At 37.7% G+C, this 20895-nt stretch overlaps 1 protein-coding gene across 1 annotated transcript in view; it reads right to left on the reverse strand.

Moving 5' to 3' along the window:
• The window catches only part of LOC106058393 (GTP-binding protein RAD-like), a 174228-nt gene that overhangs the window by 45037 nt on the left and 108296 nt on the right, over nt 1-20895 (reverse strand). The window contains exon 4 of the mRNA XM_056036632.1: nt 20062-20196. Coding sequence (XP_055892607.1) covers nt 20062-20196 — 135 coding nt within the window. The remainder of the gene's footprint in view (nt 1-20061; nt 20197-20895) is intronic.

A 20895-nucleotide genomic window follows, 5' to 3' on the forward strand; every position in this document is an offset into this window, starting at 1 on the left:
ATCTGCAATCTTTTTTTTTTTTCATTTTTCAGGACTGATATCTTTGCGCACCATGCTTTTCATTTAAGTGGCGTCCTTAGAAACGTGGTGTTATTACTTCCGGTGTAAATGAATATGAACACAGTAGAATGCATCAAACCGGTAACAATGAAGATTGTTGTAATAAAAGACGCAAGAGAGGCTGTGAACAAATCTACTTCTACGACTAACTTATCAACACCTTGGCTTTAGATTGATAGTAGAGTGTATTAGACATTATAAAAAACAGAATCTTAAAATACACAAGTATCGTTATCACTTGTTGGTAATAACAGCGAACGTTTTAAGGGGACGTTATTCTCTATCAAGAAATAGATAGTTCCAGCATAGCTAACATGAGCTTAGAGATACTTGAATTCTCTGTGGTGTTTAATATTTTCTAGAAAATGAAAATATAGAATAGTGTATGACTCAATAAGGGAGGTAAAAAAGAGTTTTTCAATTTGCATTTCAATTTAGTTCTTTTGTTGTGGTTTCTCTCTTTTTTTTTTTTTATTTATACCATGTCTTTATATTGATAAGAAAGTTTAAATACAATTTTGATAAGTACTCTTTATTTTTATTAATTTTCATTGTGCCTTTACATTGAAAGAATTAATTTACTTCCTCATTTAAAAAAGTAGAGTTTCACTTTCAGACCATGAAGTCTATAGGGCAGATGATGTAAAGGTCATCTGTTTCTATGGCCTACAGTTAACGAGAGTGTAATGTAGCCAGCATAAAAACCAACCGCTTTTACTTATTCCCAACTAATGTCAGGTACCCATTAGAGCTGGGTGGACTCAGAGGCGCTTGAAGATCCCGAAATTTAAAAATCCCAGTCTTCATCAAAATTCAAACCCCGGAACCCGGTATGGAAGCCAAGCGCTGTACGGCCCAGCCATCGCGCCTCCAATTAACTTCCCCATTCATCACTACCGGTCATTGTCTAAATTGGAACTATATTTCTTTATGTTAAAATATCTACAGCACGCAGTGGCGATGTGTGTCGCTAGCTGTCTGTCGTCGGAAACTGAACGGAGTCAATCATAACATGCACAAAGCTCATTAATTAAAAATGACTGCTCTGTGTTGCCCCTACATGTCCAACAGACCTAGGGATAGTGGAAGGTGAAGGTAAGCCCTGTTGTATGTTATATAAGCAATTATGGCGTTGTATATCCTTACCCATGAGGCGCGGTGGCGGAGTGGTAAAGCGCTTGGCTTTCGATCTTGAGGTCCTGGGTTCGAATCTCGGTGAAGACTGGGATTTTTTAATTTCGGGATCTTCGGGCGTCCACCCAGCTCTAATGGGTACCTGACATTAGTTGGGGAAAAGTAACGGCGGTTGGTCGTTATGCTGGCCAAATGACACCCTCGTAAACCGTAGGCCACAGCAACAGATGACCTTTACATCATCTGTCTTATAGACTACATGCTCTAAAAGGAGAAATTTACTTTACTATATCCTAACCCTAAGTAACAAAAGTGCTGTTGTTGTCTTTATGTTGTTGGTGTTGCTTGAATGGTTGCTTTCATAGAGAGAACAAAAACATCGAATGATGTTTCAATGCTAAAAGAGCAACTAATTCTCTGTTTTCAACACCAAAAGTTCAGTCAACTCCACTCAAGTCACACACAAAAAATAAAGTCATTTCGAGTAAAGTCGTCATCAAATATTCACGACTTTTACTTCTGTTCAGTCTCCCGCGCCCCGACAAAACATTACTAGACCCGCCCCAAACACAAAAGACAAACACTACGGAATACATAAAGTGGCGCTAACTAAACAATGCTAGAAGCGCCCCTCTAAAAAAACAAAAAATGTAAAGTCTGGAATTTCTGTTTCAAATAAACAGTCCGAAATTTAGTGATTCGCAAAACAGAGCATCATACTCTCCTAGTGGCGGGGTGGGGGGGGGGGGGGGGGGTAGGGTGAGTGACGACCTACAAATGACAGGCTCTCTTAATGTGTGAATGTCTTAATGGGCTCAGCTGGGGGGTTCCTCTGTCAACATTTTCGCCTCCATAACACAATATTTTTCCCCCATCTCTATACAGCTGGTCCCTTTTTAGATATTTATTTTTTCTCCATTATTTTGTATTTGTTGCGTAAAATAGAGTACATACGTACTTTAAGCTTAGATTACGAGGAGTCATGTCTGTCGAGTTATTTATAGTCAGAATTTAGCACGTGTAAAAGGGAAATTAAAGAAATTTTTAATTTTTCAAAAAAAAAAAGTGAGTTGGTTTGTTTTTTTTAACTAGAAATCAAGATGGAGGAGACCTTTGACCTTCAGGAATGGAAAGAAAAACTGGTCATTGTGATTGTAGTTTAAGAGTACATTAATTGGAATTAATTAACAGTGTGTGTGTAGGCGTATGTGTGTGAGAGTGTGAGGTTTAATTGTATTTTTGACACCTTTAAATTTTGTTTCTTTGCTTTTCATGTGTCTCCGCTCTTCTTTTTCTTCGTTCTCATTTGACATGTCGGAGGGTTCAGATCACTAATCCTAGATCTGAGATGAAACGCGGAGTGGTGTCCAGACCAAGCAGTTCTCCGTAGAGTTTGTGTTCGATAGGAGGGTTTTGGGGCCTGTGTTTTGTTCGGGCCTCTTGATAGAGCATGCATCTTTGAAGTCTGCATTCTCTGGTGATGCTCCACAAGGGCAGGTTTCGCTCATCCCGACTTTTAGCTTCCGGAACATATGTTGTCTCATTCTGTTGTGTCCTGTTCTGAGTAGAAAAATTATGCGTTGGTCATGTCGAGATAGTTTATAATAGGCGTCCTTTTTTTCTTGATATTTGGGATGTGAGCTGGCACAATTCTCATTTATTCTACACTCTATTATTTTTATCATTTCTCCAAATTTTTAAAGAATAAAAAAAAAATATAAAAAAATGAATCGTTGGTGAAGAGAGCGAGCTAAGTGGGCAAGAATTTAAAAAATTGGACAGAATTTACAGAAATTTATAAGTCGTACGATGAAAATGTTATTTTATTCAGCTTTTCCTATTCTCTCTCTCTTTCTCTCTCTCTCTATCTCTCTATCTATCTCTCTATCTATCTATCTCTCATTCATTCTCATGCTTCTATAATATACTAATTTATCCTCTAATAGTTTTTTCTTTCCCTCCCTTACCTAATCCACTCTCTTTATTTCTTCCTCTCCTTCTCTCTCTCTCTCTCTCTCTCTCTCTCACTCTCCCTCTTCCTTTATCCTGCCCACTCTCTATTTACCCATCTCCTACAGTTTCTCTCTCACTCCCTCTCTCTTTTTGCCTCTCTTCCTCTCTTTCCTCCCCCTTCTCAACCTCTCTTTCTCCTGTGTCCTCTTCCTTTCTGTCCATCCAGGTAATTCCTCTGTCCTGCAATCCTATGAAATTTCTTGTTTACTCTCTCCGATGTCACTGGCAGATCTATTAATATCTCGTGTCAGCTTCCCCCCCCCAGTGCCACACACATCCTCATCCCTCACTTGACCTGTCTCTCTCTCTCTCTCTCTCTCTCTCTCTCTCTCCTCAAGTATGACACGAAGCCAGCATTGAACTTCCACGCTGGCCACGTTTATTAATCCAATATTGGATCTCAAATCATCATCTGCAAAAAAATACCCTTCCATTACTGCAGTTCATTAACGGGTTTTCCCAATGTCTACAGAACTGCCACCATGGATAGACTCTGTTCAAAATGTGTCCGCTGACATCAAACAAAGGTTCTTCTATAGACTCTGAATTACGGTCATTTAAAATGGATTAGAGACATTGCTAATTGACATCTGGTTTAGTTCGTTCAAAAAAATTAGCCTTAGTATTATTGGCATGTTCTCAAGCCATGGAATAATTTAATATTTCTCTGAATATGCTGAAATCTCAGTATTATATTTACTCGAGGACGAATTGGAAGTGATGCTCAAAGCAGCGTCGGGGTGGGTGGAGGAAAGAGTCAAAAATTGATCTGCGCCAGCTGAGGACGTAGTCATTTTCACTGATTCGATCTCCGCCCTAGAGGCCCTAAAAGGGGGCTGTGTGCAGGTGTCAGAAGGGTGGAAGCGTTCCTCACGGTCGTGGAATGTCGTCTGCAGCTCGATGTAAATAGTTTTATCTAATAGGTGCCCCCTTATTGGGGTCTGGTTGGTCACGACAGGGACGACCTTTTAAAGAAAACCGCGGTCCACACGGCATTTGTGCACCATGAACCGTGCACTTACAAAAGTGTTCGATCATTAGCCGACAGTCGCTTGTTGGCACTTTTGTACGATGGCTGGGACGCTTCCGATAAAGGCCGTGAGCTCCATAGGCAGCTGAGTAGACCAGACCGAAAGGGTGCGAGGTGGAAGCTTAACCGTGATGAACAGGCCGTCCTAGTCCAGTTCCGAGTCAATGTCCAATAGGTGTATACTTCGGACGGTTTTGAGAGAACTACGACACACGGTGTCGCCACTGCGTAGAGGACGTAGAAACGACCACTTCTTTATGAATGTCGCGTTCTGAATAAAGGATGATTGGGTCAAGAATTTGAAAAAGAGAGAGAACTGGTTCGTGTGCGGCATTAGGGCTGTTCTTGTGCGGGGACAAGGCGACCTAAAAACACGCTCCCCGCTTCCTTCCACGTGCTCTAAGGGAAGTAATCTCAGCATAGTTTGTTACTTATGAGGGTTCTAATTCGGTACCGGAATCCAATTATATCCACTTAAATTTTTACGAAAAACTTTTATTGTGTAGAAACTCGAAGCTTCTAGAAGACAAAAAGTCTGCCTCTTCTTCTTTTTCTTAGTACTGTTCCCTGGAGGAAGGTATTTGCGAGCCTTGAGGACCTTGTGATAGGACCATAGAGTTTTAGTTTGCCTTTTTTTTGGACAGTAGTTAGCAAGTTATCATGGTATACAATCTTACATGTTGAAACAAAATTACAAAGAGAGTTTGTGTTGTCACAAAAGCTCAGAGGCGGCCACCGTTGGAGTTGGATCCCTGTCGGATCCCCCTATTCGCAAGGAATTTTCAAGACGTGATTTTGTTTTGATTGTCAAAAGTAATAATGTTTCAAAGATTCATTTGGCGTTGTAAAAAATATTGTTGTTTTTTTTTTTGTAAAATGTTTTACATGTTTTGGATGTTCCTTCAAAGTTAAAAATTCCTTATCCAAATCTCCCGCTGGACGACGGGGGATGGTAGCGAGCAGGGTATGAAACCGGGACCGTCGAGATAATCAGTCCAGTGCGCTAACTGCACGACCAGGCATTGTTGTTAACTTAATAACAAACTATTAGCCTATTATTGATAAAGAGATATATTACACATTACGGCATGACAACTACCAAATATGTACAATATGTCAGACAAGCGATTTTAGATACTCTTTTGGTATTGATTTGTACCTGGAAAAAAAAAAAGAAAAGACCAAGGCATCGAGCTTGTACTTCGGCAACGTCTGCTCGATGTCCCAGCACAGTTAGCAACAGAGCTATTGGCATTTTCATTTAAAAGGAACTAGAATGAGGATGGAGATATACTAGAATTGCATGCGGAGCTGTGCACTCTTAAGATCTATATCTACTAGGTCTAGATCTAGAATATAAATTTGGAATAACGTGCGTGGTATTTACATACAAAGTGCATTTATAAACAAACAGAAATGTTTTCCTTTAATTTTATCAGCTAGTTGACCAGAAAAAAAAACCCTTTAACTAATATTTATATTTGTTGTGAACATTTCTTGTACATTTTATAAATATATTTGACTAAGCGATACTGAAAATGCACAAAAACAGTCATTCTTTGTTAACATATTGTAACATTGCCTCCCTTGCATTTATGTAGTTGTTTTAGAATTGGTGTATTTTTATTAAAAAATCGATTGCATAATTAATTTTATAAACTAAACGGTTTGCTTTTAGAAAACCAAAAGTAACCGTTGCACCTAAACTATTTAAGCTGCATCGCATGGTGAAAAAAATATTGTTCATTTTTCGTCTAGTTTTTGAGATCCGAGACATAGAACTCTGTCAGGTTATTGTTTTTTTGTTGTTTTTTTTTTGTTTCCTCTTTGTTCTATTAGTTTATCTTAAGTGTATGATATAAAATATTAATGTCTTTAAAATATTAATCATGTAAAATATTAATATCAATCAACTACTCATCTCTTTTCGGTATTAATTTCTCAAAATTATTATTTCTCTGAAAGAAACTAGTACGTGAGCAGAGGTCATGGTCACAATTCTGAGATACTTACTGCTAAACACGTGACCTAAATCTCACTTGGTCAACGGATGGACTAGTAAATCTTCTTAGATGGCTTACGGCGTCTCTAGAGATCTCTTAAAGTCATAACTATCTTTGGCGTATAATACTGGGAAATTTGGCGTGTTTGTGTGTCTGTGTCTGTGTGTTTATCTTTGAGGTGGAGGGAGGGGATCAGGAGTTCACTTCCGTTGAAATAAAAAACAAATTTCCTTTTTTTTTTATAGGAACAAAACAAAATTGTGCAAAGGCAATGCCAGAATGCTTTTAAAACTAGCAAGTTATATTTTCATCGCAATTACTTAAAAGTACATTTCTCTTAAAACACGCTCCAGCAAAGATGACCTGACGCTTTCAGAGGAACAATTCCTGTCAACATGTGTCTAGCATAAAATGTAATGGTCAACCTGGAAACAGCGAAGTGGAAAATAAAAAATTTGCCCGCGTGTCAGTTTTAATGTCGTAGATAAATTGTTGAAACAATGTCGAAAATATGAGAGATAAATTAAGGGCTTTTTTTTTTATTTATCTTTTTTTTTCTAAATTTATATTTTTATCTTCAACGTCCAAATGTTATCATGATAACTTGGTTTTACAGTACGGAGTTTTTTTGTTTATCATCGTTGGAAGCTGATTTCGAATGTACGGGAATTAGAGAGAGAAAGATAAAAACGAAGAAAGAGAGAGAGAAGGAGAGAGAAAGAAAAAAAGAGAGAAAGAAAAGATAGAGACAGAGGAAAAAGAGAGAGAGAGATTGAAAGAGACAAACAAGACAAATAAGAAAAAAAAACAAAGCTTACATTAAGCGTACTTGTATCAATTAGTTTGGATCAAGTCTTGTAATTAAATTTATAATAGCTCTAGACTAACAATAAAAAAGCATTTATAACCATGAAAAAAAGGGGGAGCGCCATGAATTCAAACTCATGGCTCAAGCCTTTTCAGGATTTTGAAGCCAACACGTAACCACTACTACTAGCGAAGAATTTATGAACATGCAAGATTGTTTCTATTTCATGTTTGTGTTCACTATGACGGCAGCCTAATATTAAGGGGACTAATTCAGCCTATTCCACCACTTCATTCAAGTACTATTTCTTTCCCTTGTTTGAGATACCAAACAAAATAATGTATTACCAATAGTTAATTAACTAATTGGTTATTTTCTTTTATTGATTCTTGTGTTGTCAGGTAAAAGAAATAATTGTGCCAACTTTCATCTTGATCCGAGATTGGGTGTCGGAGAAATAACGTGTACAGACTTTGTCCAGACAGACAGAGAGAGTGAGTTGATATAAGCTTTGTAAAAAAAAGAGGGAAAGAGAGAGGCCTAGACCTCGCCCCGTATATACAACCACACCTTTATTCCACGTATATCTTATAAACATACGACTAACATCCGACTTCCAAATGACCTGCCTTACTTTCTTCTATTCCGGGCACTACACTCCCGACCTCCTTTAGCACCGACTGTGGAGGAAATGACGCGTGAATATTTAAAGAGAAGCATGCTGAGTGTAGATAAATATTTCCCGTTTCTATATGTTATTCTCCTTTCACGACCTCGTCATGTAATATTTCCACTGAAACTTGTGTAAATAGGCTATCAAGCATTCCCCTCTGTTTAGTGCGTAGAAAGGATTAAAGTGCATTCAAAACACACATTCATTAAAATATTAATTGCATGTAAGTGCGTTCAATAGTCTATAAGCTGTCAACGTGCAAACCCTAGTTAAACACAAATGTCAATGCCAATGTCATGTTCTGTTTAGTAGAGTAACCCGTTCAGACCTTTGAGGCAGATGATGTAAAGGACATCTGTTACTGTGGCCCAATGTATAACGAGGATGTCCTGTGGCCAGCACAACGACCTAACGTCTTTACTATTCCCAAACTAATGTCAGGTAGACATCATTGTTGGGAGGATTCAGGGGTGCACTAAAGATCCCGAAATCAAAGGCCCAGAATTCTTAGACGGGATTTAAATTCAAGACCCCTCGGTTTGGGGCGGTAGGCCAAAATAGGTTGAAGACCACTGATATAGATGAAATGAAACTAAGAAAATGTAATTATGTTATTGGTACTTTTTCAATTTGAAAGTCTACAACTTTTAAACATTATCCATTTTCTGTTTGTATAACTTTAAATCAGTAATCACTGCCATCGTAGAGTGAAGTAAACATTGTTATATAACCTACGTGCTAATTAAATTATCGTCCAATTATATCTCGCGCCAAAACGTGCCCTGCGCCAAAACGGCTTGCGCCAAAACGTCTCGCGCCAAAATGGCGTCACCAAAACGTCACGAACCGGTCATGGTTGGCTTCAGTAACTCTCAATGTTTCCCAGAGTTTGAAGAAGTTTCATCAGATCTTAGGTCGTAAGCCCCTCATGTTATGGACCTGAGTAAATTGAGCCCTTATTGGTCATGAGCCTGGGTAAAATGAGCCCCTATCGGTCATGTGCCTGGATGCATTGGGCCCCTTCATGGCATGGGCTTTGGTGCATTGGACACCTTCATGTCGTCGGCCTGGATGCATTGACCCCTTCATGTTAAGGTCCTGGTTGCTTTGAGCCCCTATTGGTCATGGGCCTGGGTGCATTGAGCCCCTTCGTTTCAAGGGTTTGGGTGCATGGTTGCTGCGCCAATGGGCGGTAATATTCAACTCAACTAAAGCAGAGCTCACATTATAAGAACTATTTAAAGCCAGTTTTAGTTGCGAAACAAAAAGTGGTTGTTAGCAGTGATAGAGGTAATGTGAAGAAAGCAGTTGAAGCCGTCAGTCTTTCTCACAATTGCGACAAGATTAGAAAATATGGGAAGAGTGTCCTTTGAAAAGTAAAGGACAAACATCACGTTTCAGTGGCTTTTTTATGCGGCACGCGACATGAGTGCCAGACATTTCTTTGGCCCTGGGCAGAATATGGTTGAGCTGCAGTTGAGCATCACTACTTTAAATCATTGAAAGCCAGTCAAATTATGCATACAAATTAAACTAGTTTTGGAACACATAATTTTGGATTATATTTGAAGTAGATTCAATTTCATTAGCACATTGTGGACATCACATCTCGTTAGCCAAATAAATAGAGGCTATATTTAACATTATTTGTCGAGGTAACATGGAGCTTTAAATTTTGTCTTATGTGATTTTGGAAATGTAATACTCTACTCAATAAAAGGAAAAAAAAAGGTTACAAAATCGGCCCCAAAAGTAGTCCACCTAGAGTCTTCACCAGGATTCGAACATTTGCCAATCACAGCCAAGGGGGTTTTGAGTTTGCTGTTAAATCCCCCTCTTCTATAAAACAAAACCAAAAAAAAATGCAAACGACAATCCCCAAATTCCAAGAGCACAGTCAAGGAAGATTTTGATCTTAAAACCCCATCCAAAATTTACGATAAACCCCTTCTTCACGATAAATAAAGCAAATTACACACGCAAAATTCTATGAGCGTAGCCAAAGGAGTTTTGAGTTTAACCCCCCCCCCCCTTTTCAACACAGTTCTTCATAGCACTGAATAAATACTGGCGTGAACTTGCGTCTTTAACGGAATATTTCGAATTATTGGCATTTAAAATAATCTTATGTTTTTACTTTAAACTTTTTAGAATGACGTTTAGAGACAATGTTTCTTTAGCCTTTTCATTATAACTGATAAGAATCAAAAGTTTCAAGTTCTATAGTTATTTACCATTATTTATTTTTTTAATATATTTGCATTTTTATACATTTGTGTGATGTGTGGGCACACCTGATTTCTTTAGGTGTCCGCGGGCCGCATAAAACACTTCGGCGGGCCGTATTTGCCCACCCCTGTTCTAAAGCAACTACAGTTACCCAATTCTATGAACGTAGCTAAATGTGGTTTTGAATTTAAAAATAGAATAATGCCAGAGATTTTTTGTTTAAATCCCCCAACAAATGATTTTGACGATAAAACTTCCCTTTTCGATTTAAAATTTAAAGCGAACTACAGTCACCTAATTCCAAGAGCGTATTCAAGAGAGGTTACACATTTCTACCAGTGGCTGGGCTCCATTAATAAAGTGCAGTGAATAGTCATCTGCTGAAATTCAAAAACACTAAATGTGGCTCAACAAAGATGGCTAAGAAAGATTTAAGGAGTCAGTTTGTCATTATAACTTACATTCATATCATTAAGCTATTACATTGTTAACAGCGAGTCAATGATTTTATTGTGAGTACGTAGGTACCTGACACAACCCTTACACCTCCTTTATAAAACTTATAGTGCGATTATTTTGCACTTAATAATTTAATGAATATCAGATTTTTAAAAATATTCATTTTTACTAACATTTTTTTTATTAACTTGCTTTTATTGTGAGAACTTGCATGTATTACTTTAAATTGCATAAAGTGCAATTAATTGTACTCAATTGCATAAGTTACTCTCCTGGTCTTGCGAATCTAACGCGCCTGGTATCTTGCATGTTGACAAGAGCAACATTCATCTCTCATTTTCGCAAGGCTTATCTCCCGTTGGCTTAGTGCATTTTCCTTTTTAAAAATTAATTAATAATGGTTAATTGATTAAATTATCTGCGAATAGTTTATTGATTCATGTGTTGTCATCAAAAATGAAGAATTGTGCGAAGTTTTAATTTGATCTGAGAATGGGAAGTGGGAGAAATAACGTTTCAAACATTCTGACCAGACAGACAGACAGACAGAGTGAGTTGATATAAGTTTGGTAATAAAAAGGATTTTCAATGCAGGTGCCCCTCTTTTAACTGCATTGATATCATTGGTGTTTCGAACGACTTAAAGTGCATGACACACACAAACACAAACACAAACACACACTCATAACACAAACGAACTCGTAAAAAAAGATTAGATTTGAAAGTTTTGAGGGTATTACATTTTCACTCCGTACTTTTAACAAATTTTAGTTTTTGCTGATCAAATGTGACGTCTCGTGCCATCCCATAATGTTCTGGCGGGAATAGAAGGCACTCTAAACCAATGTCTCCTTTCTTTTTTCGTTCCCATAGAGACCAGAGTTGTTTTAGAAGGAAAGATTTTTGACTTTCTGTTACTTTTTTTTGTAACTCCTTTTTTATTGTTATTATTGTAGTACTATCTCGTGAGGCGCAGTGGCTGAGTGGTAAAGCGCTTGGTTTCCGGGCCTGAGGGTCACGTGTTCGAATCCTGGTGAAGACTTGGACCGTCCCCTCTTCCTCTTTCCTTGGGGGTTCCAGGTCAGGGCTCGCCTTGTTATGTTGGATGCAGGCTTGCGAAGGGTGTGACCTATCCATCTCCAGCGTCTCTGAAGAATATCTACTTCAATGCAGTGGAGTAGGGGGTCACAATTCGAACGTCCCTCCGGACCCCAACTTGTTGGGGGGGGGGGGAGGATCCCTAAGCTAGTGTCCGAATTAGTCCGAATTTTTTTTACATGTTATCTTGCTATTCATGTCGTTATAAAAGGTAGTGACCTTGTTGAATGTATACCACACAGATTAATCCTTTCCGTGCAGGGTTACTCTCTGGGATTAACCTGAGTTATATATTATTAAGTTATTAAGTACATTATCTCATGTCATGGTGTCGTAAGTCAAAATTCAGGGGCCTCTAGAGAGGTCAAGCTCCCCTGGTCTCCAGAGCCCTAGCTACGCCACTGGTGTCATGTGTGTCAATGTTTGTTCAAGTGTTTATTCAAGTGTTTATTCGTGTGTGTTTTTTTCAATGTGATTGTTCGTAAAACCGAATCCTTTTCAATGTCACATTTCGAGCCTAAACACAGAATGTACTTTAAGAGAAACAATTGACATACCCCACACTTTATAAAATTAAATTCGCCTAAGCTATGACCGGAAGTTAAATGTAATCAATCTTCTCATTGGCCAGCATATTCTCGTCTGCTTAATATATAAGGGGCCCGATCGATAACAAAAACATTTTAAACTACCTGGGAAGAAATGTTTGCCGACAGAAACGTGAATCAAGTTTTCGCTTCCGTTGAAAGGCGGATCACGATGAGTTGAAATTAAGAGTCATTTCCCAGAGTTCAGTTACATCGTCTTGTTTAGTTTGCCCCGTTAGTATTACAAACTAGGGATCATTGATAATCTATTTTCATTGTTTCCGAAGAGTCTCAAAAGATCAGACGCTCGATAGGTCTCACGTTATCATACAAAAAGTACCCGCTTTCAGAACTTGCGATCTATAGGGCAAATGATGTAAAGGTCATGTAATTCTAAGGGTGACGGTTAACGAGGGTGTCCTATGGCCTGCACAACGACCAACCGCCTTTGCTTTCCCTAACTAATGTCACGTACCTATCAGAGTCTGTTGGACTTTGGTGTTTTCTTAAAGCTCTGGTATTTAAAATCCTAATCTTCACAGAGATTTGAACCCGAGACAGTTCGGTTCGGAAGACACGCGCTTGACAGCTCACCCACCACGCCCCATACGTTGTTCAGTCGATAATGGTTCAGCATGTCTAAAAAATAGAGAATACGTCTATTTGTTTCAACCCCTAGCTACACCTTCAACATGTTAACTAAAACATGCCTTTGGCTTCTAATAGTTCTGTAATCAAAAAATAACTTCCAACAGTGACGTTGACATTTTTTGTGCACACAAGATGGCTGGGATGATGATGGGTGATGGAGCTAATAAATCATTTGTGTGGAGAACCTTGCTATAAAGAATATGATCATTTTGTTTTGTAATGTTTGACCTAAATCTCTATTTGGGAGTAATGCTTCCATGCTAACCTTGTCTTTCATCTGACAATTTTTTTTTAAATGAGGGCATCGTACATACAGCAGCGGTTCTCAAACGTGTTTGACCCGGGGACCCCTTTATATAGTCAAACTTGCCCTCCGATCCCTGAGTGAAAAATTACATAAATGCATAGTATCTAATTAATAAATGTAAAAAAAATATTAAAAAACTGCATTACATTTGCATTATAATAACGCTTTTATTTGAAATTAATGCTAAAATTTCATGATTTGGAAGAGGTTGGTGATTTTTTATGAATACATTTACATCTTTTATAACCAGATCAAATCATCAAATTGCAGAAATTTCTCGTCGGTTTCTTTGACTTGTGCTGAGGCTCACTGTGGCTATGGACTCACGTTCTGCCAAACAAGAATACGGAGAAGCAGTCAACAGTTTCTTCACAATGACACATCATGCTGGATATACATTGAGAATATGTTTTGATACCAGAATTTATGGTCTCCTTGTTCAAACATTGGTTGAAGTTCCTGATTTGTGGATGTTTCAATAAGCTACTTGTGTATTAGTATGAATTTATCTGTGATTGGGATCTATGATTGGGATATAATGTTTGTCCACATGTTAAATGATTCAATACACAATAGGAAATACCCAAGTCAAGTAAAGAATGTTTTCAAATCTTTAGTTTAGGTCGTCATTGAATAGTACGTAATAGACATATAAAACAGTAATGAGGCGCAACTCGATAATTATTCAAATGATCTGATTAGATAAACTGGCTTATGGCAATTACATTCTCTTAATTATATAAATTTTTTATATTTCTGTGGACCCCCTTCAGTCGTCTCGCGGACCCCTGGTAGCCCGCGGATCACATCTTGAGAACCACACGAGGTTTGTGTCACTCGGTGCTCTCCCTTAAAAAGACCCCTCTTCTCCAAAATAAACAAGATAAAATTTGCCGATGGTTTATTCTTTTTGTTGAAACATATTACAAAGTGATACTAACTTACTTTCGCTGTTTGTACCGTCACCTTCACCTCTCCCTTAGTCTGTTCGACCGTTGGGGCACCACAAAACATCTGTCAACCGTCTTTCTCCATTCCTCTCTATCATTTTTCTTGGATAGAATTTCATTCGCTGACAAGCCTGACCATTCTTTAATGTTGTCTTCCCATCGCTTCCTCTTCTTTTTCTTCCTGGTACTGTTCCCTGAAGGAAGGTCTTTGCGAGCCCTGAGGACCTTGTGATGTGGCCATAGAGTTTAAGCTTACATTTTTTGAAAGTGGTTAACAGGTCATCGTTGGATCCATTTGCAATATTGTTACACACAACTGTCCAATGTGCGACCATTCCTTTTTTATATGTTGCAGTTCGTTTTTTTTTTAATTTAGCTCTTAAGTGTCATCTCTTGCTACGTGTCAACTGGTGAGGTCACACACCTTGACCCCCATCACACACACACACTCACACACACAGCAACGTCACCCCTGTCATTATACGTTTCACGTGAATTGCGGTTCAGGCCATACTTCGACTCACGGTGTCCGCACTGTGCGGAGAGACAGAGGAAATTCTTTACGACAGCCTCAGACGCTGACCTTCGTCTCAACAGGTCTGGGCAGCCACTTGCTCTTGACCTGTATGGTGACACACACATGCAGGATTTACGCTCGACAGCGGTTTCTGTCCAGGGATTTTGCAAAAAGAGGATTCGAGCCTCTCTGGCTTGCACTCCAATGGAGTTTGAGGATGATGATGATGACGATGGCTGCGATCTATTTACCACTGGCAAGCATTAGCATTTAACGTATTTCTATGATCACCTACAGAATACTGTATGGTACATTTCGCAAACCAAATTCCTAATATAAATATTATAGCATCCCGTAACTCTCTGTATGGTAAAGAATAACTGCATAGCGCAACATCAAAACAAACAAAATAAACACAAAAATATTTTAAAAAAAACGAAGCTTATATTAAGCGTTATTGTATGAATTAGTTTGGATCAGTCCCGCCATTAAATTTGTAATAGATCTAGACAAACAATAATAAATCTTAGCGATTAGAAATAATTTTACCAATTGTTTTTGTTTCGCGCTATTTCATGCTTTTAGCTTTCTCAATAAGCTATGATCCTATCACTTCTCTGGACCAGTTGGAAAGGAAGGGGTTGGGGGGGGGGAGAAAAAAGGGGGTATCTGGGTCATTGCTTTTTTAATGTATTTATAAAAAAAAAATCATGTGAAAGACCTGAACTCGAACTCGAGTGTTAATGCCTCGACTCCTCAGTCCAAGGCGTTAACCACTGCGCCAGGGAGCTGCTTATAAAAATAGTTTTAATAGTTATTTATAGTTATTTTCACACTTTTAGTTTTACAAACAATAAAGGGCACTAATTCAACTTATACCACTTTTCAGTCAAGTAGAATTTCTTTCCCTTGTTCGAGATACCCAACACAATAATGAATTAACAAAACTGAATTAACATATTGGTTAACTTTTTATTGTTTCTTGTGTTGTCAGATTAAAGAAATAAATGTGTAAAATTTCAGCTTGATCTGTGAGTGGATGTGGGAGAAATAACGTGTACAAGTGTACAAACTTTTTATCTGACAGAGTGAGTTGATAGAAGCTTTGTAAATATATATATATATATATATATATATATATATATATATATATATATATATATATATCATGACAACATGTATACATCGATATAATGAAGCTTAATGAAGCTTAATTTGTATAGTAAAGTTCCCCTTTCAGACCTTGCAGTCTATGGGGCAGATGATGTAAAAGTCATCTGTTTCTGTGGCCCACGGTTAACAAGGGTGTCATGTGCCTAGCACAACCGCCTTTACTTTTTCCCCTAACTAATGTCAGCTACCCCTTAGAGCTGGGTGGACTGTTGGAGTACACTAGGTTTTTAATTAGCTGCGTAATTTTATTTCTTTATTTTTTTAGTTAATTTGGGGCAACCATGCTCACTTCGCCTAAGGCAGCGGTTCTCAACATTTTAAGCTCGGCGACCTCTTTTTACAACCTCCACTCTGCGGCGACCCCCATCCACACAGCAATAGAAGAATAGACAAAACAAGTCTTATTTTCGATGGTCTTAGGAGACCCTGGCAAATCGTCAATCGACCCCTAAGTGGGTCGCGACCCACAGGCTGAGAACCTCTGGCCTAAGGCCTCCACATGTATATTATGCGTATGTTTTCTAAGTGCTTTATAGTCTGGGTACTCCAGTGAAAGTACCAAAACCATTCCTTATTATTATAAAGAGTTCGGAAATAAGAAATGTGTAAAAGTAGGACTTCTGTTATCAAAAACAAAACAAAAATAATCCCTCCCGTGTACACGCTGACTAAGCTTATTTTAACTCTCTCTCTGCGTGGGTGGAATATTTGACACGTTATTTCTCCCACCTCCCTATTCTCAGATCAAGTTCAAACTACTCATTGTCGATTACAACAAATGAGCCGATCAAAAAAAAATTTAACAGTTAATCAATTGGACGTAATTAATAATTTTTTAAATATAGAAAATGAAATGTACTAAACTAAGGTGAGATATAATAGTGATATTTCGTTCTATTGTCTTAACATAATCTTAATTTTTTCTTTCAGTAATTTTTTTTTCAGAAACCAGTATTTCATTAGCATAAAATAAATATCAGCAAGCACTTTGATACTCGGAGAATACATTTCCGAACTTCCTTCACTTCAAATGTTGTTGTCGTTTTTTATTATTAACTTTATTAACGTCATCCTATACACTTAAGGTTAGACATACATCAAATTAAGCGTCCTTGAAATCAATTACACATTGTCTCAACAATTACTTCCCTTTTAAAAAGTCTATTTAAAGTCTGCTATTTATATCAACACCGTTAATTATTACGTCATTGTCAGTAAAATAAGTGATTAATATGACCCCGATACTCTCCAAAACAGAATGTTAATGAAGCCATCAGTCGTGTTTAGGTTTGAGAGTAAGATCATTGTCGTTTTTTTTTTTTTTTGTAAGCTGTGCGAGAGAAAAAAAACCCCAACAACTCTCGACCCTCAATACTTTCCAAAATTGTTATTCGTCTCGTAGAATCCTTTCAACCGAAAATAGGAAAGTCTTCTAGTATCTTTGTTTTCAGTTTTCTATCAAGTTCACGTGTTTTTTTTTCTCGGCGCCTGTACTTTACGCAGATACTAATTCAGACTTTAAAGTACACTAAATTAAGTTCACTTTTTTTTTCTCTATTAGGTAACGTGTTTTGTTTTTATAGTCTTGCTTGGATCGCGCCGAAAGTTTTTTTTAATGTAGGCGCTTAATGGCTCCGTCATCTTCCAGATCAACATCTCTATATAACCTCTAGATCAACATCTCTATATAACCTGTGAGATTTCTTCTTTAATTGAGCAATAACATTTATCTCCATTTTACTTAAGCTGTGGCGGTGGTAATTACATTGAGACCCTTCAGTCTGTAGGGTATCAGACGAAACAATATACAGACTGAGTGATTTGATTTCACATTTTATTATCGAATATAAATTGTATTAGTGAAAATCTCAGATTATTCTTTATATCAACAAAAAATATTTGATTAAAAACAAAATCGATTTAGCCACCTCCTTTGATTCCCTTTGCATATGCACGGCTTAATTAACGAGATTTTGTTTTATTTTAAAGCTTTTTCAATGAGTGATCTGACGCAAAAGTTCAAGATAAATCAAACCAGAATACAGAAAGTAGAAATGCAGGGATGAAGAAATGTGGCAGATAAATTTGGAATGTAGGTTTAAGGGTGTAGGAATCCAGGAAATTGGAATTTCGAATGTAGGAAGTAGAAATATACAGAATGTAAGAATGTAGCAACTAGGAAATTGGAATGTTGGAAATGAAAATATAAAGAATAGAGGAACTAGGAATTTGGAATGTAGGAACTAGGAATTTGGAATGTAGGAACTAGGAATTTGGAATGTAGGAAATAAGAATTTAAAAAATGTAGGAACTAGGAATTTGGAATGTAAGAAATATAAATATAAAGAATGTCGGAATTTAGGAAATAGGAAAATAACGAATGTAGGAATTTAGTAACTAGAATTTGGAATGTAGGAAATAGGAGTTTTGAATATAGGAAATATGAATATCAAGAATGTAGGAATTTAGGAACTAGGAATTTGGAATGTAGTAAATAGAAATATAAGGAATGTAGAATTAAGGAAATTAGAATGTCGGGATGTACGGATGTAGGAACGAGAATGTAGGAAGTATAAAGTAGAGGTGTTGGAATGTAGAGAGGGTGCGTGATGATAGCTCTAACTTTAAATCTCACTAACTCCATTTGATTAAAAACAATGGTTTTAATATAAGACTATCATATGTTCTGCGTAGTCACAGATCTGACAGTTGTGTTTCGTATATATACTTCCGATAAATCTGCTTCACTATGAGAGAAACACACAAAAAAGGAATTTTAAGAAAATAATTCCGTATCTCACCCTTTCGCACTGATATTCTTTCTCCTTCTGGCGGACACCTAGTCCCTAAAGGCTCCATTTACATATGTTGTGCCCTCTGTGGTATAATAAAATATATTTTTGTCCCAGGATCTACGTCATAGTTAGACAAACCAACACGGTAAACAATAGTACATTTTGCCCCAGGCAACGCATGTACCGCAATGTGGTCCCTGTTGTATTATTGCAACGTTTGAGAACTCTTGTGAAAAAAAAAAAACAGCAGCATATTCGCTTCTGTGGCCTGTTAAAATGTTTGATATTTGTTTTGTGCATAATAAATATTTTCTTGGACAGGTCATTGCATTGTATTATGCATTATCATTGGCCCCGTGCTCTCTTGAGACGATTGGATGTTTGCTATTCAAGGGGGGAGAACTTTGCTGAACTCTGCAAAGCCAGTAATGGTGGAGTCTCACTTGCGGAAGTCATTTCCTGTTACATTTTTCAATCTTTTTAAGTGGGTTCTCCATAGCTGGGATCAGACTACATCTCTTTTTGCTCCCATGTATTTCATTGACAATTCGTCTCACGATTTCAGAAAAAAATATTCAAAAAATTATCACCGTTTGTAGTCCATATGGTTAGGCACTACTTAACACATGTAATAGTAATAGACCAATAGTCTCACACCTATAGGCCCAAAGATGATACTGTATATACACTCACTTCCTGTTTGTTCTCAGCATATCTAAGACATATACCATAACTCCCTAGCTACGCTGACATTTAGGTTGAGACCCACTGTGTAACGTTTATTGTATGTCAAGGGTTAAAACACTATTTCTTGCTTCTATCTTTTCTTAACTCTTAATTACAGAAGCTCCTTTGAAAAAAGGAGATAATTACGTCCAACGTTACTCTCATTGGCCATTGTGAATAGAGACTTCACAAAGTCGTTAGTTTTCCTGGCTGATTCAGACAACTTGTTCCATGCTCTAAGGCCCTAAAGGCACTAGGGAAGAAGGTGCATACATATTGTTATGGCACGATTAGAATAGTATTTTGTTTCTGAAATAGGGCAAGTTTTGATTAAGAGATAATGACGTGACTACTAAAAACAAGACCAGGCAGAGCGAAATATCAGCAGAAGTAAACAGACTACTTCCAGGACGCCTTAGAGATAGGAAGCTAGTTATGAACTTAGAGAATGGGCTGACATTCGACGGTTCATCGTTAATAAACTTCTTGTCCAATATTGACGTCGATTAATTAATATTGATTGTTTGGCCTTTCGCCGGGGTTATTGGATTACATTATGTGTTGCCTTCGTTTTTTTATTTGCATTAAACACCGTGGAAGCGCCTAACAATATTAAGGCTTAATCATGATTTTGAAGTGAATCTCCCATTTAGTGTATCGAGACCAATTGATACTAAACTCTCTAAATACAGAATGTTTTCATTGTGGAAGTACAAGCTATGACTTATTGTTGAATTATTTTATATGTATTTATAATCATAGACATTTTCTAAAAATAAAGTATGCATAAAGCTCATTACCAAATTTGAACAGTAGAACATGCAGGAGTGAAACACAGTCACACCTACCTTGATTGCGGGGTCAGTTCTGTGGTGCTCCCGCTGCAGGACGACAACACGCTGCTGGTGCTGCGGGATCTGATGGAGTCCCCGCGGTTGATTAAACCTTTGGGAGTGGTGATGAAAGAGCGTAGAGGTTGGAGGCTGTCATTCAGGTGAGCCCATGAGGAAAGAAGAAACAGAGCAAGTGATTAACTGGAGGCCCTAGGGTTACCACAAATAAAATAGTAAAATAAAAAATAAGACAGAAAAAAGCAAAACAAAAATTAAGCACCTTTCTGAATCTACAACAAAATCAACAAATAAGTTAAATTCAAATATCGCAATCTCCGTAACGTTCAATTAGAGTTCATTAAGCGTCTTAAACATATTCGTATAGAGGTCATAAACCGATTTTTCAACTCGTTAAGTTCCTCTTTCAGACTGATGTTAAGGTCATATGTTTCTTTGGCCAACGGTTAACGAGCAGGGTGTCATGTGGCCAACACAACGACCAGCCGCCTTTACTTTCCCCAATTAACGTCAGGTATCCATTAAAGTTGAGTGGACTCATATAGAGGCTCCTTGAAGATCCCAAAAGTAAAAATTATAAAACTCCGATATTCAAAATCCTAGTCTTCACCGAGATTCGAACCCAAAACCTCAAGATCGGATGCCAAGTGCTTAACCACTGCCACTCAGCTTCCTTGCCCCCCCCCCCTCTCAACTACCTAACAAACAAAGGGAAAGGTGAAGAAAAAAGTGATACAGGTCAGTGATGTGGAATCACTCAGAAATAGTATTTATAAGAATCATTTTTTACAGCCTCTAGATTTCAAGACATTACTGAATTGAAGGAATTAT

Source organism: Biomphalaria glabrata, chromosome 7 (genome assembly GCF_947242115.1).
Source record: "Biomphalaria glabrata chromosome 7, xgBioGlab47.1, whole genome shotgun sequence".
NCBI classification, from domain to species: Eukaryota; Metazoa; Mollusca; class Gastropoda; family Planorbidae; genus Biomphalaria; species Biomphalaria glabrata.